The 19,532-nt window shown below is 36.8% G+C and overlaps 1 protein-coding gene and 1 long non-coding RNA gene across 22 annotated transcripts; one reads left to right on the plus strand and one right to left on the minus strand.

Moving 5' to 3' along the window:
* Positions 1-7,520: 7,520 nt before the first annotated feature.
* LOC127854742 (baculoviral IAP repeat-containing protein 7-like) lies at positions 7,521-8,207 on the plus strand. The gene has a single exon (XM_052389799.1). The coding sequence runs from the start codon at positions 7,521-7,523 to the stop codon at positions 8,205-8,207; it is 687 nt and encodes a 228-aa protein (XP_052245759.1).
* Positions 8,208-11,477: 3,270 nt separating this feature from the next.
* On the minus strand, positions 11,478-18,725 carry LOC127854978 (uncharacterized). 21 transcript variants are annotated; one of them, XR_008037277.1, is made up of 7 exons: positions 16,870-18,725; positions 16,567-16,650; positions 15,721-16,401; positions 13,183-15,524; positions 12,857-12,958; positions 12,665-12,724; positions 11,478-12,500 (listed from the first exon to the last, which is right to left on the minus strand). It is a non-coding gene; the product is annotated as an uncharacterized LOC127854978 (long non-coding RNA). The 21 variants fall into 21 exon arrangements; XR_008037280.1 differs by having other exon boundaries at positions 15,721-16,149; positions 16,314-16,401; positions 16,567-18,725; XR_008037279.1 differs by having other exon boundaries at positions 13,183-15,170; positions 15,473-15,524; positions 15,721-15,787; positions 15,962-18,725.
* Positions 18,726-19,532: the final 807 nt, after the last annotated feature.

Consider the following 19,532-nt stretch of genomic DNA (forward strand, 5'->3'; position numbering starts at 1 on the left):
ACAAACCGATACTCGTGCCCAAATTTGAGATTGCTAACATATACGAAGACATCATCAAAAGTTTCAAGAACGAGAAAACCTTTTCCTCAATTTTGTTCAAAACATTCACTAGTATGGGTAACGAAATGGCAGAAATGATTATATCGGGTTGTCAATTTACGCCTTGTGGATACGTGTTGGCAAAAAGTGGGCACGAGCCACCGAATATAAGATCTGTTCAAATCAAACCTTTTCAAAAGTTTGTCATGAAAGTGGTTAAACCATGACATTTCCAATGCCAGATTTGTTCAAATTATTGTGTCTTGTTGATCCTAATGATGCTATGGGAAATCGAATAACTCTAAAATGCAAACTGTATTTGTTCTTGTTCATTTGAAAACCATGTTTAGCGATAGCAAGAGCGCGTTTGTTCGAAGAGCTGAAAGATTCATGCAATGACGGAATGTGATATTGTACAGTTCTGATGATTGCTTGTCAATAGATACGTTTTCCTCAAAAAGTCTATACGGAATCTGTTTAACATACATTTTGGGTTGAGCATAAAAACGTCATTTTTTTCGGCCAAGAGAACATCCTCAACTATATTACGATAAATCAAAAGTTGTTCATATCTTCATTTAAAGTTTTGCGCGACAAATACTGGAATGATCATCTGGTATACGGATTCAACCATCAAAACCACCTATACGAATTTCACACGTATGGTCAACTAGGCGAAAGGTCTTGCTAAAATATCTCAACGAAACTGATCCGAATTACACATAGTGTCATCAGGAAAGATTCGCTTCGCAATATTCCTTGTTTTGGTGCAACGCCAGATTACCTTATGCTAGAACGAACTGTGACCAAGCCTTCTAAACTATACGACTTTGTCAAAAATGCGTATGGTATTTGTGAAGTCAAAACCTCATTGACTCCAGATAAATTTGATCACTGCATCAAACTGAATGAAACAAAGATACACGTTTTGCTGCACTCAGCATATAGTATCGATATTATCTTCGTGGTTCCTGAAACACAGAAAACCAGATGTATACGCAAAAAAACATACAACTGGATTTCTAAACCTATGATTGATATTATGATCAAAAGCTACGAGGAAACAATATCCATTACTCTACATGACTTCATGCAAGACGTGAGTAAACGTTTCATCGATAAAACTATATACGTGAATTGCTATCGAGTGATAGAGGAAAGCAAATTCTTGGACAGTGTCTTGTATTTCGTGATCACAGAAACGACCAAGATACTATCGCAATATCTGTATTTTATCTGTTTCTCAATAGAGACGATCAGTGCACTCCAGAATATTTAATACGATTCGATTTTAAGCTACCAGCGGTTCTGTTCGATCATTGGGAGAAAGACATTAGTGACAAATTTTACAACGACTATTCGAAACAATGTTCCCTTGTATAAACGTTTGTGGCTATCTTGGCTTGTTTAATGTTAAAGAAAGCGATGTTAAATATGCCCTGAATAAAGAGCTAGCAAAACAACTGATTGCTTCAAATGATACTTTTAACATTCCGTTAGTCGTATCGCATGTCAATTTTCGAGTAGACCTAACTGTTGGGTTTTTGACCGAGCTGACAATTGATAGCCGAGGTCTTTATTGCAAAGGCTTGATAAATAACGCTGCGTTTCTAGAAGTGCAGAATCAAATGAATGACGACTTTATCAATTTCTTCACCAAAGCAACACCTTCGCCGTTCTTGTATCTCAAGTCATGTTTACCATGTTTCAGTCTTTCTCATGATAAAAAGTCATTGACTATAAAACACGTTGCACTGGTTGACCTCGGTGCAAGGCGAGGCACGCTAATAAATTACAGCTATGCAAATCAAAACGTTCAACCAAAACGGTATGCAAGTAGCACTAATGATATTTTCATAGCATTGGGATGTTATTCGAGAAACGCATTAAAACACGGCCGTGAAAGAAACGAGCTCTTATTTAAGGACGCGCTGTTATGTGATAATCACGACACCGAGTTTATTTGTGCGGAGAAAAAAACTATTAACGCTATTCCATGTGAATATCTGTCTACAACAAACATGGATAGCGAAAATATGACCAGCGCCCTTGCTCTTATAAGCACAATAGCGTCTGCGTTAAACCAACAGAAAGGTCAAAAGCGAACGTATAGTGGTACCGATGAGGAGCCACCTGCAAAACGATATAAACAAGAACCAGTACTTCATGCAGCTGAAACCTTGTTGCCATCTGTTTCCAAAGAGTCTAACATTCGTGAAGAACTTAACGAGTTCAAACAGCAAATGCAAAAAATGCAAACTGATTTTCTTGCTGCTCAAACTAACATGCTGAAAGAAACTTTTAGTCCCATGTTAAGAAATGTTAACGTCCCACCGCCTCAGTATTACCATCAACCACAGTATCAGAGTATCCCAACGCAAATTCCCCCAACGTTTGTACAACAGCCTATTGTTCCACAAACCTTACCATCTCCTGTTATGTCGGAACAGAAACCTGTGACGCCCGTTCAGCAAGAAACGAACATTATACCAGATGTGAAAAGAAGTGAAGACAAGTCAGCAGAGGCCGCATTGATCGAAGCGGGAATGCAAATCAACAAAAGTGAACACTTGATTAATGAATTGTTTAGACAGTTTATTGAACGAAATTTTACCGTAAAAGCAAAATGATTTGATATGTTGTGACAAATAAAATTCTATGAACACTATTTTTGTATTGTATGATTTATTGTCATGCATAACACTTATTTTGGTTTAAGCATCGATTGCTTCATGAAATCTATCCTCGCAGGACATTGGTGATTCAAGTCTGTTTCGTTAATGTCCCGAAATATGTTGTGGCAATAAACGCACTGCACTCTATCAAACAAATAAACGAAGCCCTTGTTTGCCAACGCTCTCTTGTTGAGATTTGACAGTTTTGGCCAAGAGTGAAATGTTTTCAGGCAATCTTTGTATCTAGGAAAACGAGTAGCAAGATTTTTTGGATCTCGTCTTGTTGCAAGAGCACTTTCAATGTAATCTAGGAATATGTCGAAACACATTTTGAAACCTTCTAGTTTGTAGTTTATTCTATAATGAAGAATGTTTATACGAAAAAACAACAACGCATGTTATATGTTCAGTAGTTTTTATTGTTCATCTACAAAACAGCAAAGAATGGCGAATTCTGTCTAACATATGAATCAACAATTTGCGACAAAACATCCACTGCATTTTGCAACATTGACCGTTGCCGATACAAATACAATTGATTCTCAAGTTCATTGATCAAAAGAAATGTTACTGTAAGTAGCGCAAACATGGTACGTTTATTCAAGCCAATCTAGGTACTCGTCTGGATTGCACTCTGGGCACATCAGAGCTCCAATCTGATTGTAGTGGTCGTCACCTTCCCAACACGGCCTCAGGTTAACAAGTTCTGGAACTAACTGTTCAACAATATTTGTGAGTTTCATCAATTGTCTGAAATCACTGTACGTTAACAATATTCCTTCGTCGCTGTCAATAATTTTGCCATGAATTTTGGTTCGCTTCCGAATATCTACGATGTTGTTGAGTATTGTTACATAGAAATAGCCACCCAAGCACCACTCGAATTCTTCACTTTTGCCCTCAATGACAAGAAGAATGGATTTTGATTCTTCTGTAAGTTTTTTCCACTTTTGAAGCGATAATATTAGTTGTTGAGGTCCACACAGTGTTATGGTTGGCACACAATAATCATCACCAAAGCATATTTTCATTACAAGAGAGCTGCTAATGTTAAATGTTGCTCCTTCGATTTCCATTTTGCAAATGACCTAATAAGTGTGTGTCTGAGCGCTTATATACGTTTTTTGGTATAACAATGCACTATTTCGTTGAATGTTATGTATAGAACATGGATACGGCTATAATCATCGTATTGATATCTTTTCTATGCGCAATTGTCATGACGCTTCTGTCTTGGTTTGCTACCAAGTGTACAAAGAAAAGTACTAGTGAACCCAGTGTGCTTTTGTATGGTCAATCTGAGTGCTTGCTGGAAAACGATATACCATAGATAAAAACAACACACAATTTTGTTTCAAAAATCTATTCAACGTAACAGTGTCCATTGCATTTCATATCTTCGCATATCCAGCAAATATGCTCGTAAACGTAGTCGTCCGTCCACACGATGTCTGGCAAGGCATGAAAAACCGTCTGGGTTTGCTCTGAAAATAGACAAGAAGACATCGTAAAAACATTTGATAAACAATATTTGTGAAACGAAACAAATAAATAAACAAAAATTGTCAACAAACATACCTGGTTCGTTCTGTCGTATTTCCTCGTCCCAATTTTCCGTTTCTGGAATGTGGAACAACTCTCTCTCCCAATCCTCAGTTTGCGGTACAACAAACATTGCAAAGTATTTCGAGATGCGTCTTCTTCGATAGCTTTTTGCAGAATGACCCATTTGAGTTCAAGTTATGCTTGATATTTGATTACTGGTTGTTCAAGCGATGAATTTTGTGTGCGAATAAAATATGTTGTAATCTTACACAAGTGTTGTACTGTATTTGCTAGTCAGGTTTTTTAGCTCTGCTACAAACAAACGCAAATGTTGAGTAGAACACATTTATTTACGATACATGGTAACATGCATGCATTTTATGGTTGAACACACAAAGGCTTAACAAACAGATTAGATCCTGTCATCGAACCAGAACCGAAGTGAAATTGTTTCTTTTCGATCGCTGGAGCAAACCCAACCATGTTTATGTATTCGCAATTCGGAGAATGTTTTTGATGTTCTAGCCAAGCATTGTCGTCTGTTTTCCATTCGTGGCATTCGATACCGCAGCAAAAGCATTTCACCCTGTCAGATTTGCCGAGGTATACAAACCCGCTGTGAGCTAGTGCATATTTGTCAGGTCTAATTTGGGATGGCCAATCTTGAAACGTTCGTAGTCTTGCTTGAAAATACCTCAAATTGTTTTTATCAGTTTGGAAATCTGGAACCTCCATTGTTCGTTTCGTTCAATAACCTAAACATTGGACAAGAACATATATCTTTTTTTCACAAATCAATCAAATGTAGATTCGAATCGTTTCAAAAATATCTGCACGGCACATAGCACACGTCTGTTTATCCATCATACGAATTGTACAATCATCACAAAATGTGTGACCACAAGGAATCAAAGCAATGCTTTTTTCTGACCAAAAACAAATTTCGCAAAGCTGTTTTTGTTGTATCGCTTTTCGCAACGTTTGAATTTGACATGTGAGTTTCTTTTCTTTCTCCAGCCAAATATCTAAAGTGATAGTTGTGTCGTTGTTTTGTGACATGTTGTTGCGTTGAAGCTATATGTTACACTGATTAACCCATGAAGAAACAACTCAACAAATATGTACTAGTTTTGTGATTTTATTTTTCCTCAAAAATGATACACGCATTCTGATTGTCAATATCTTGCTGTGCAAGAGCATACGCCACTTCAACATCAAGGTCGTCTATCTGGCTCAAGACATATTCTTCCCAAGGCGATGGTAGTTGAAAACTGGCGATTTCTTCGTCCATCGCAGTAGAATGATCTGTCACTGAAATGAGAAATAAAACAGTTATTGCAATGTAGTATGGATATCATTTTGAAAAACAAATCATACAATTTTCGAACATAGCATACCTTGTTTTTCTTGTTCGTCGTGTATCTCGCCAAGGTAGGATTCGAGTTCTTCCCAAAACAGCAGATCGACCTCCACATCTGTAACAAACAATAACAATCGTTTAGTACAGCACATGTGAAATACATTTCAATACAAACAACAAACACAACTGAAAAAAAAAACTTACCAGCACATGTTAACTGATTCTCATCCATGATAGTTGATTCAGACGAAACGTTATTGCTTTCATTGGACATGTTTGCGCTTCGGAAGTTAGAACTGTAATGACATATTTGACAACATCTGAAGTCTTTTATACGTTTCTACGCGAGAAACAACGTACAAAAAAAAACTAAACAAACAAAGAATGTTAGTTGTTTTCAAACGGCATTAGGCTAGCTGTGCCCGTATTGTTCCTTTTATAGTTGACCTACAAAGTGGACAATTTTCCAATGCTGTTATGCATTGCCCACAGACGGCGAAGTGCGAGCACGGAATGATGATAATGGAACACTGTTCAGCCAAGCAAACTTTGCATAGAATGTTGTTAGACATTTGCGTGTTTTCTTCCACAATACTTTTGAGATCAATTGGACTCTTGATGTTGTTATCGATGACAAAAGATGCGCCGTTATCATGTTTCATCAAGGTTGTTGAACAATGTCCATTTGCTGATTCGTTTCCTTCTTCCAAAAAATCAACTGCACTGCATAACTCAAGTTCGTTTGACTGTGTTAGGACACTCTCAATGAAAGTGTCACCCTTGCATTGCCGAACATGCCCACAAAATGGAAATATTTCAGCGTGCTCCTCCCAAATATCTGTCCGCGTACCACGCGATGGAAGTATCACTAAACAGTGAAAACACCTAAGACAGTCGATAGATTTTTCATAGTAAAATCCAGCCATGGCTATATCCATGTTTGATATGGTTTTCTTAGTTCGTCCATTCCATCTTTCCAATGAGCTAATTCTTTTATGTAACATGTTTTGGTGCTTATTTCGTGGCCTTGGATCCAGTATTATTCCGACATTGTTTCGCAGTATCTGACAAATGTCTTCGATCGTGAACTCCTTGCCTTCCATCTTAATTTTTTGACAAGTCATCGTTTTCTGTCTTGGTATACATGACACCCTTGTCGTTGAGTCATCGCTAGGACAGACAATATTCGCTAGGAATTCTTCCATATCAGCCGAGTTATCATTGCTTTTACGTGACATGTTTTTGCTTCGAAGTTCTAAACGATAATAACATGTTTACCATAGTTAAGGTCTATCAATGCATTGAGATTAGACATATTATGTTTGAATACAAAGCAACATGTGAATAAAAAAACAAAGACAGCATGTGAGTTGTTTTCAATTTATTGTTCAACTTTTTACTTACAACAATAGAACTTCTTTGCCATAGCCAAGAATTTTTCTCATCAACTCCCAATCAACAACAATAGTGTTTTCAGCTTCAACTAATGATTTCAGTAACAATTTCATGGTTTCATTTTTCTGTCGTTTCCAGGATCGGAGAATGTGAAATATTTTGTAGACTCTTGACCCGTCGACATCCATCTGTTCATTTATGTTTAGATACACCGACAACAATTCCCATCCTTCGCCAATGCAAGCTGATATATTTGCCAGATCCTTGTCAGTGGGTATTGTGTTGATCGACATGATTGTGTGTTATGGGAGAGAAATGTTATACGGTACTCTATATACGCTTTTTTAGCCAGAACAAGATAATTTCTATATAAGCATTCATAAGAAATAAGTGGAACGCATTTTATTTCATTGAGGGCTATGGATGAAACAGGTTTAGGATTAAGCAATGCTATCGAATGTGAAAGTTGGGACTATGCCAGTAGTTATACTCGCCACCAAAACGGAATGATGGACGACGAAAGCACTGACGACGAAGAAGCAGAAGACTATGCCCCCGATCCACGAGAATTTTATTTTCACTTTTACAGTGAGAGTGAGAGACTTTCAACGTATCACGACTGGCCACATTGGGCAAATGTGACTAAGGAAGATGCAGCAAAAAATGGGTTTATGTATCTCCATGTATCAGACCGTATTCAGTGCGTATTTTGTAGAGCCTGTTTGGCTAGCTTTCGTGTAGGTGATGTCGTGGCAAATGAACACAGGAAATATTGTCCCGAATGTCCTTTCGCGTTTGGCTATGAATGTGGAAATATACCTATACCGTCTGCAAACAAAGTTAAGCAACCAACACAAACTGTGCAGTCACATAATGCAAGAAACAGGGCAATGATAACATTTGTGTCCTCCGTCGTTTCAAACCAAGGAGCTGAAGAAGTAATCACAGAGCCAAAGTATCGAGACTGGGCAGACGAACTAACGAGGCTGCGGTCTTACAGAGGATGGCCTGAACAAGTTAGACAAACTCCGCGAGCATTAGCGGCCGCTGGGTTGTTGTACACTGGAAATGGTGATCGATGTAAATGTTTTTGGTGCGGAGGAGAACTCTATGGGTGGAACCCAGATGACGACCCGTGGGTTGAGCATGAAAAATGGTTTCCACATTGCGGCTTTTTGCGAATTGATATGTAATATTGGCAAAATAAATGTTAGTTTCAGTTCTTTTTTGTTTTCATGAATATCATATGCTTTGTTTAACACACTATACATTTTATCGGATGAATGAACGGCAGACTCACCACATTATGTATGAAAACACATCTTTATTCAAACTATCATCATGTGCTGCAAAACAATGTCAATGCGATTGTTGTTTTAACAACCCGTTTGTTGCAAACCATGAATATGTTGTACTGAATACAAATTATCACAAACCCAGTAATGGTATGAGAAACGTAGTATCAAAACAGTGATATCAAATTTAACAAAACTTGCAACACACATTTGCTCAAAAAACATATCAAACTTTCAAATATCGTTACTAGTAAAAAACAATGAAGCTAGGTATTTTGTTTACACTAACACCCATAGACTACGAAAAGCAGTTTTACTTGCGCGATGAGAATAATCATATATCATCATAATCATATATCATCATCATATTCATAATCATAAACATCATCATGCAAAACTCAGAACCAGCAAAACACGAGCAGCTTTCAAATATCGTTTCATGTGAAATGCAATGTAGCAAGGTATTTTGTCAATAAACACACGAGAGCTTTCAAATATCCTTTCATATGAGAAACAATGTAGCAAGGTATTTTGTTAACAAACACACGAGCAGCTTTCAAATATCGTTTCATGTGAAATACAAAACAAAACTCGAGCAGCAAAACACGAGCAGCAACTCAAAATCGAACCTAGTGGCATTTGGTCCCGCGATAAAATTGCCTGTGTAGGTGTGTGAATCATTTCAGAATCATTTCAGAATTTAATAGCTATTGCGTGCCTTTTATCAGCGAATAATTGCTGGTACATTTCAATCATGTACTCGATGACAATTTGTTGGTTCATTTTAATTGTGAGTGCAGCAACTCGAAATCGAGCCTATGGGTATTTGGTCCCGCGATAAAATTAATTGCGTAGGAGTGTGAGTCATTTCAGCGTTGGATTGCTATTGCATGCCTATTATCAGCGAATGCTTAAACGTTAAATTTTAACTGTGCTAGTTATAACGTAGATTTGTCAAATAGTTTTACTACATACCGATTAGCGAAAAATTGCTGGTACATTTTAATCACGTACTCAATGTCAATGTGTTGGTTCATTTTTATCATGAGTGTAGCAACTCAAAATCGAGCCTAGTGGCATTTGGTCCCGAGATTATATTGACTGTGTAAGAGTATGAATATTGCTATTGAGCAGCGAGTAGTATTCGTGTTATAACCAAAGCCGGGACTTGCACCCAGATTTCTTCTCCCTCGAAGAAGGAAAAGCGTTCTGCTTTGAACTACTGTGGTTGTATAAACACGTTTCATACAAGCTACATGATCAAGAGGTGTCACTCAGCGTTTGTACGGGCTTGTGACCGTTCTTTTCACAGCGAAATGAAAAGAGCCGCTTTACCACCTTGCGATATGCAATACGGACTAGCATACTAGCAAATATATCAGTAACTTTTGTCATACATACATGACGAAACATTGGCCTTTCGGCGATGGCTAAACCTCAGAAATCCCATTCAAATAGATATTTTTCACATCTTGCAGAAATGTTTTGACGCAGCATTGAAGCGACACTGCTTTCCAAACTAACCAAGTAGTTGTTTAACATGTGCATACAGATCTGTTACATCAATACATCATATATTGTATCTTATAACCAAACCATATCATTGAAGTAATACTGCTTTCCGAAATATTAAAGCAGGTGTATGAATATGCTTACGGGTCTGTAACATTGATGCTACTATACTATATATTACATCTCACAACCAAATCATAGCGATGAAGCGATACTGCTTTTCAAAACATTCAAGCGGTTGTGTTACTTGACTGTCGTTTCAAAATGGGAACATTCGTATTGTTCTGTACAAACAATTGAGTTCTTGAGTGTTGAATACGGTTGAAGTGTAGCGAAATGTTTCAGGTTTTAAACTGCATGCAACTTTTAACGCAAAATTGCTTTGCACAATTTCAAACTTCATGATCATACATCGAAAGTTATGAAACTGCGTATATAGTTTTTATTTATTTTGCTAGCGAAATTTTAACATTTCATTGAATAACGCAAGTTTATGGCCATGTGGTGAATGTCATGAAAGTCGCTTAAACTGATGTATATACTTTTTCATCATATCATCTCAAATGGAAAGTCAAAATAATCCCTAAACGTCATTTATATAGTGTGTTTTGTTCGTATATTCTACAAGCGCAATATAAAGCCTAAATACTGTTGAACGTTTGTGTTAATGTGTCTCATTGAAAGACAAGTTATACCAATAACGAGCCGTTGTACAAAATGTGTATGCAGTCAAAAGCGAGTAACTGCTTTAAGTTTACGAGTCACTCAATGTTAGTTTCAACACGAGTAGTTCGTAAGGCGCAATTAATGTTCAACGCAACATTGAGTAGCATAGTTTGTGTCCATATGGCAAATATCTTATAACGGTTAGTTGTTTATATAGTTTTTTTATCATTTCACCTCAAACTAAAGTTTGAAAGTTTTTTGCTTTGTACGATTGAAAGCTAGTGGTGTCACTCGGCGTTTTCACGGACTTGTGACCGTTCCTCTTGTCTGAGTACAAGAGAAGTCGCCTTCCCACCCCAGCCCTAGCAGACTTTGTGCATTGAAGCACTTAATAGAAATGTTATTGCTCGGTCATCGGTCAGGTTCGTTCAACGCGTGCCTGCGTTTCTGAGAGAGCCAGATTAAGATATTTCGTGTCACCGTACGAAAATACCATGGTGTCGCATAGCAAAGCACAGGCATGTCACCATGCGTGCCTACCACCCTTCCAACAGCGCAACAATGTGGTGTTGAAAGGATTCCCAGATAGTGTCGAAAGTATTGACGGTCATAACGGGGACGAGTTGCTTTATAGCGCCTCATTTCGTATTGACTTGCAACCCCGCCCTAGACCGCTACACAGCTAAATGGGCAGGACTCCATCTGACTATCAATCTCAGCGGTCATAGTTTTGAAAAGCGTCTGCTTGTTAATTGTTGGTATTTTGGTACTTGGAATCTCTTGTGCCCAAGTAGACTTAAAATTGGTTTTATAGATCATGCAATCATTAACTGGTTGGTAGCCTTATCAAATGCAATCGCGTTCTCGGACTCGCATACGCATCGACCCACGTCAGGTTCTAAAGCTTGCGGGCAATAATGAGTGTCCCTCGCGATAGATTGAGGAGCCTTGCCAGAGTATAACGACTGCATGGATAACACATGTTAGAACCGAAAACCGAGGCGTTTCCCCTCAAGTGCTATCGGTTCGCTTCGCAACTTGTGGAGTCGGTCTATTGACACCTACATACCTCGGTCGCCCATACTCAGTTAATTAACCGCTGTTGTCTTTCTGCTTGCCAAATAGCAGTCAACGACAACCTTACATTGATCTAGCCAGATTGGAAACTACGAGCGAAAACTAACTCGCCCAAGCGAGTGACCCGCTCCCGATTCGAGCAAAACCTCACCTAAGCACTATCGACCCAAAAAACGCCAGTAACACTGCTCCGTTACTAGGGAGCCTTGCTAGTCAACACAAGTAATTTGCAATCCTGGCTAGAGCAATGAGTATATTCGGACTGGTGTACCACCATGTGATTGTCTGCGTCTAAATTGTTGGTATTTGATACTTAGAGTCTCTTGTGCCAAAGTAGAGACTGAATATTTGTTTTATAAATCAAGCAATCATTTACTGGTTGGTAGTTCTAACAGTGCGTCAAAATAAGCACCGTGAAAACATTTTAGCACCGAAATACCGAGGTGTTTACCCCCAAGTGCTATCAGTGCGCTTCACACTTGTGGAGTCTTAAACCCCTCGGCCGCCCAAACACAGTTAATGACTGTTAATGTTTATTTTTTGTTTGATTTTGGTATTGCATAGTTTAAACACAAACACATACATCAATACATCAATATTGCTGGCCAGCACAATAAAACAAGGAAAAAAAAGGTAGGAGAACAATCTCCTTTATTTTTCATGTAAAAACATAAACATAAACATACACACTGTCAACACTTGCCACTTGCAACACCGAGTTCGTTTCAGTGCAGAATGTACACATTTTTCGATCGACACATATTCGCAATGTTACATGGATTCACAAAGTTACATGGATTCACAAAGTTGCACTGATGTCCATACGCGGGCCAATATTCGAGTTATCGGTGCGATGGACCCACGGTTTTGTCGCAGCTGTACGCCACACGTATGTATTGACTACTCGGTGTCCACATCAAGGTTTGTATATTGGCACTGAAAATAGAAAAGCAAATTGTGTTAAACAGTAAACGATGAAAGTAAACAGCCTGAAATGATAAAAACATGCATGTGTAATATACCATGTATCAAATAAAATAGTAAACACAAACTGCTAAAGAAAAACACACAACTCTACCAACTGTTTAACTGATACTTACTTTTTTGTTTTGTGTTGCATGTTCAGGCGCCTTTCTGTCACTGCTCGTCTAGCAGTACAGCTGAAATGAAATAGAAAGCATGATCAGAAACTTTCATTGTAATTGTACAACTTACAATTTATGTGCACAATTTTGCATTTAAGTATAACATACAGTAAAACAATTTCAATCAATTGTTCAACTAATACTCACTTTTTTGTTGTGTTGTTTCCACAAAGGCGCCTTGTTGTCACTGCTCGCCTGGTAGTAAACCTGACACGTCTAGTAGTAGAGAACACTCGTCCAGCAGTAAAGCTGAAATGAAATCGAAAGCATGATCAGAAACTTTTGAATGTGTTTGTACAACTTACAATTTATAAACACAATATTGAACTGTAACAGTAAACATGAAACAGATAACAATTTTACTTACCTATGTTGTCTTCGCTGAAATACAAAAGTCATGTTCATAGCAATCATAGCATATTAACACACGATGAATACAACTCAAAACTTTTAGTAAGAAACTCAGTACTTACTTTGTATCTTGTATCCAATCCCTCTGCTGGCAATCTTCTTCAGTCCACAATCTAGCTGAAATCAAGACTCAATGCATACATGTAAATTTTGCCAAATAACAAACAGAACTGTGAACCAAAACTTTAACTAAACAAAACTAACTTTTCAACTGTAATGGTACTCACCTCTGGCAACTGAAATCATACAGACATTTTGCATAGCACAATACATTTTTAGTTTGAAGATAAGAATGATTTAATGAACATTTTACTTACACAAAGCATAAATATAAAAGACATGCTATGATGAAAAAAACAATATGTATACAAAATTATACATAAAAAAACACACTATACTTACCATTGCTGACCTGAAATTGAAAAAAGCACATTTTGTATAGCAGAATACAAGTCATCAAAACAGTTCAATATGAAAATTAAAGAAAGTTTGTGTACTTACCACAGCCATACTGAAATGAAAAAGAAACACATTTTACAATGCAAAATACAGGTCATCAAAACAGTTCAATATGAAAGGCAATTGTACTTACCACAGCCATACTGAAATGAAAAAGAAACACATTTTACAATGCAGAATACAGGTCATCAAAACAATTCACTATGAAATTATAGAAAGTTAGTGTACTTACCAACAGGCTACTGAAATGAAAAAAACATTAAGCATTGCATAGTAGTATACAAGTCATCAAAACAGTTCAATATGAAAATTAAAGAAGGCAATTGTACTTACCACAGGATACTGAAATGAAAAACAGACATTTTACAATGCAGAATACAGGTCATAAAAACAGTTCAATATTAAATTATAGAAAGTTTGTGTACTTACCACAGCCATACTGGAATGAAAACAACATTTAGCAATGCATAATAATCAAGACTTACCTAGCTGATCTTGAATCATTCTCTGTTTCTCAATTTCTCACTTGTCAAAAAGTCTGCTCTGTAACGACCCACCACTCAAATCTGAAAAATAGTTAAGCAGAACAAAGCACAACACAAACCAAAAGAGTAGTTCACTTACCTCATATTTTGTGCAGAGTTTTAACAGCCAATTTTCTTCTTGAAACCTGTATTCGTCTCTTTTTTGACCCACTGTGGAACAGTCACAGCAATGTAAGTCTGAAACATAGAAGGGCATAACAACACAACATACAAACCAGTATATTTGTTTCGACTTACCTTGTGGCTACAGTCAAGACACAGCTGCTGAATTTCTTTTCTGTCACAAGCTGTCAAAACATCTCTGCAATGTTAACCTGAAACATAGTAAGAAAGAGAAACATTTTGTATACAACATAGTAAACACTTACCTTGTTTAAAGAGCTGAGTTGCAGCAGTGATTCTTTATTGAAATCTTTTTCTTTTCCCTCACTGCATGAGAGACCTGAAAAATAGCATGCAAAGCAAGACACTGTTTGTATGTCTACTCTGAAACAGAGCAAAATAAAGCATACATGGTACTTATAAAACAAACACATTGTTCCACTTACCCTTCTTCAACAGTTTAGTCACAGCAGTTGATATCCTTATTCACAGTTGAGGCTACTATGAGACCTTTTCTGCATGTGAATCTGAAACAGAGCAAAGCAAAGTATGCATGGTAAATATCAAACAAAACACTTACCTTTCTGCAATGCTCAGCTCTGTTCGACTGTCAAATATTCAGGTCATGTCATATCTGAAACGAACTAAATCAAAACATGCACAGTACACAATTATTGATAAAACCTTGAAACAATTGTATGCTTCATAGCTTTGTGTTGTGTTTTTTTTACTATACATATCACAGACAACTGGCGACCACAAAAGAGTACATACATTTTTTGTATTACTCAAACATTGCTGTATTAAGCTCACACTCATGAATACCAACCGACAGAGTTGTTATAGAGTGATAATCCCTAAAACTGTAAAAAAGAATCGAAATCAGTTTTCATTCATCATGATTTATTGAAACAAATGTATACTACAATACTCACCACAGCCAACTGAAATGAAATAGAAATGTTAACAGCATGCAAACAAATGTTAACCAATATCAAATCGTCTATAATAAATAACAACAAAAGCATTTCGATACACATAGTAAGTGTTCACCATCATAGTACATCATCAGTTAGTTCGACATCCCACGGTTGCTCAAGTGTTACTGGCTAGCATTTACCCTTTTCAGTAAACCGTCACACATCAGCATTTTTAGACACAAGTACTGTGCAATTCAACCCTTGTTATCATCTTTCACAGACTTCTATGAGTAAACAACTGAAAAATATAAAACGTTTGTACTCACTGTTTGGCAGCTCCAAGAAACACGTCTGTACTGCTTGCCATCTGGACATCAACTGAAACAAAACATCTGAAAACACACATACATTTTAAACGTTTTTGAACAAAAATCAACACAGAGCAGAGCTAAGCTGCAGCAGTTAATCTTTCTTAAAATTGAATTCTCCATCTCTGCATAGCACACATGAAAAATAGCATAAGTTTACCATCACATTACAGCAGTCAATGAAAACAAAAATTTGATCGACTTACCTTGCTTCTGTAGAGTTGAGTAACAGACGTGGAAATCTTCTTCCATGTGTAAACCAGTGACTCGAATCTGAAATAAAGTAAAGAACACATTGTACAACTCAAATCAATGAATTAAAACTTACCTTACTTTTGATGAATTGTGTCTCAGCAGTTGAAATCCTGTTTAATTTCTGCATGTGAAATCTGAAACAGAGCAAAGCACGCATGTTACAAATTAAACAAACACAAGTGTTACACTTACCCTGTTTGCAAGTCCCAATCACTTTCTCAACAATGTTCCTCTTCTTGATTCGTCTTCGTCGCTGTCAGCAAGTACACCTGAAACATAAAAGCATGCACAAAACATCCCATATAACAACTATTTTGTACTTACCATATGAGTGCTTTTCTGTTCAGGTCAGCTTGAAAACCCATCACTGCCATCAGCATCTGAAAAATAGTACATCACAAACAAACAAACAAACATAACATATCATAAAAACAGTTTAACACAACAGATATGAGAGCTCTCGCAACCACGTCTGTTCTGTTCGACTGTCCAAAAGCAAGTGACAGTACTTCAATTCACTAACATTGAGAAATTCTAAACTTACCTTCAAGGCTTGTTGAGTAGCTCTAAAAACAAGACTGCTTGGCTCCACTGTTCACTCCAACTGTCATATCATCACTGGATAAGCACTCCTGAAATGTATTAAAACAAAACATGCATAGAACAAACATTCAGTCAAAAGTACTTACCTTTCACTTTGTCACTGCCCTGTGCTCAACTCCAGTCAGCATGACATCTCTGCTTGAAAGTCTGAAACATATAAAAACATGCAATGCAAAACAAACATAGTTACTTACCTTCTAGCATATTGTTGGAGCTCCAGAAAACACGACTGTTCACTTCAGCTGCCAGACTTGAACTGCCAGCACACATCTGAAAATCTGAACAAAGCATTCATGTTCCATACTGTACTAGCCGTATGATTTTGAGTTACTGACATACTTATCATCCAAATAAAGAGTACATGAAAATCTAGCAAAAAATAGGTTTTCATCTGTTCACGAGTTATACTCTGAAAGAAACCATGATGATGACAAAACTCACTTTATCTCTTCTTTTGTCAAAACACAAGTGTTCATTGTGAAATTTAACAAACTTACCTTTTCGTTTCCCAGCTCTGTTCAAATGTCAGGTCTACATTTCATGTCAAATCTGAAAAAGATCTACATCGAAAAATGCATAGCACACAATCTGTGTTAAAACAGTAACTGTTTGTTGTATTCAAAGCTCCGTGTATTTTTCACTTTACACATCACAGACAACTGGCGACCACAAACGTAGAAACATTTCTGTACTACTCAAAACATTGCTGTATGAACGCCAACCGACATATTTTTGTTATAGACTTATAGTCCCTAAAACTGTTCAAAAAGAATCAAAAGCAGTTTTCAGTCATAATCTTTTATTGAATTCTATACATAGGCAATACAATCTACAGTACTCACCACAGCCCACTGAAATTAAACATCATGAAATATACATGTTAAGCAATACATTTATCATATTATAGTGCATATCAACAAATGCAATTCAATAAATTTTATGCATTCAGTAAGTGTTCACCATCATGTTACATCATCAGTTCGATTAGCATCACCACAATACATCAACTCATAATACTGGTTAGCATTGAGCTCATGCTATAGCTATCATACATCAGCATTCATAGACACTAAAAATCAAGTAATATCTACAGTACTCACCACAGCACACTGGAACAAAATAGAAATGTTAACAGCATGCAAATACAAGTAAAGCAATATCATATTTAGTACATATAAGAAAAGTATGTCAATACACCATCATATTACACCATCAGTTCGTTTCACATTCCCACGGTAGCTCAACTCTTAGTACTGGCTAGCATTTAGCCTTTTCAATAAACATTCAGCATTTCTAGACACAAGCACTGATTAATTCTACCCATCATATCATCATTCACATCATTCCATACTAAGTGTACAATAACAGTTTTCATTAAGCATCGTTAACTAAAAACCACACATACAAGTTAAATCTGCAATACTCACCACAGCCCACTGGAATAAAATAGAAATGTTAACAGCATGCAAATACAAGTAAAGCAATATCATATTTAGTACATATAAGCACATGCATTTAATATTTTTGCAACATTTTTCCATCATATGTTCGCTTCCTCAAAATAGCTCAATGAATATTCTGTTCCACCATCATCCACTATTATCGCTCATCACAACATATCGACACTGTATCAGCACTGAGTAATTTCTACCCAACACATTACAACCATCATACATCATCACGCAACTTGTAAACAGTAAAACGAAAAAAATTTGTACTCACGTTTTTTGTAGACAGCAGCTCGATGAACACGTCCGCACAGCTCGACATCTGAACCTCAACTGACAGTCAATCGCTTGACACCACAACATAAATTTAATTATTCACAACAGTCAGAGCTTAAAAAAACACGTCCGATCAGTCCGATGTCAAAACTTAAAGTGAAGTCAAGTCGTTCAAAAAAATTAATGTAAGTCAAACATTTCATATATAACGCTCACAAAATTTCGTTGTCAGTCAATACTAAACGTTCAAAAGTTAACATCGCATAAGAGTATGATTTCATTTCACAACTCAAGTCAAAGTCAAGTTGTTATCTCATAACAATAACCTAACACTTCAGTCATCCAGTCATTCAACAACCTGAGTACCAAGTCGCTATTCTATAACGCGAAAACTTTTCATCAATAGTCAGAGCTCACGAAAGTACGTCCGTCTTCGTCAACGTTCAAAAGTCAACTGAAACTTTTTAATCGTAAAAATATTTCAAAGTCAAATTTTTTTCAGAGCTCACAAAAACAAGTCTGTCTTTGTCAAAGACCATCAGTCAACTAAGATTCTGTCGTAGTAAAAAAAATTTAAAAGTCAAAACTTTTTTCAGAGCGCTTTAAAAACACGTCCGTATTGGTCAATATCCAAGTCGCAACTGAGCGTTCTTTACCCGCGCAGTTCAAATTATAATGAGGTCACGACGTCGAGAGCTTCGAAAAACACGTCCGAACCCTTCAACGACCAAACGAAGAATGACAGAAAAGCACATTGAAAATGTTTATTCTTCATGATTTGAGTTACGATCGAATGTGTATTTGATGAGAAATCTAAAAATCATACTTACCATTGCAAAAATCCTAGCAATATTGACTTTGTGATGATATTTTTTCATGACCATACAAGCCGAAATATTCACACTCACAGCTTGAATGGGCATAAAAATTGATAAGCATGAGTCCGTACAATCCATCCAGTATTTCCTTCGAGTTAAAGCAAATCCATGGTCTTTAGGTCTCAAATCTTGTTATGAGGCGTACTCAACGCAGATTTTTATAGTCAATGTTAAAACGACAAAAGGCGAGTATATAAAAAAATCTAGTCAAACATAGATTTACTAACCTATCATTCTGAAATAATCCTAGATCATATCAAATATGTGAGTAATCCATCAAAATATTTATTACTGAACATTTAACATCAGCACAAAATATTCCCGTATACCCATTTAGTTTTCTACATAGCCTGAACAATTCAATATTTATTTTCAATTCCGAGAACTCAAATGTTTTCATGACGTTCGACTGACGAAAGCAGCTCGATATGATTTCTATTGAGGAGCGACTATCGCGTTGTGATTTTTTCAACTCTGTTTTGTGAGTTTAGTGCCAATACAACGAAGATATAGTAAACAAATATTCAACCACATATATCAAAATGTTCAGCACACTGG

The sequence above is a fragment of the Dreissena polymorpha genome, chromosome 13 (assembly GCF_020536995.1).
Source record: "Dreissena polymorpha isolate Duluth1 chromosome 13, UMN_Dpol_1.0, whole genome shotgun sequence".
NCBI classification, from domain to species: Eukaryota; Metazoa; Mollusca; class Bivalvia; order Myida; family Dreissenidae; genus Dreissena; species Dreissena polymorpha.

What these genes read in the sequence shown, in the direction of transcription:
- LOC127854742 (XM_052389799.1), top strand. Translation starts at nt 7,521, where the DNA reads ATGATGGACGACGAAAGCACTGACGACGAAGAAGCAGAAGACTATGCC.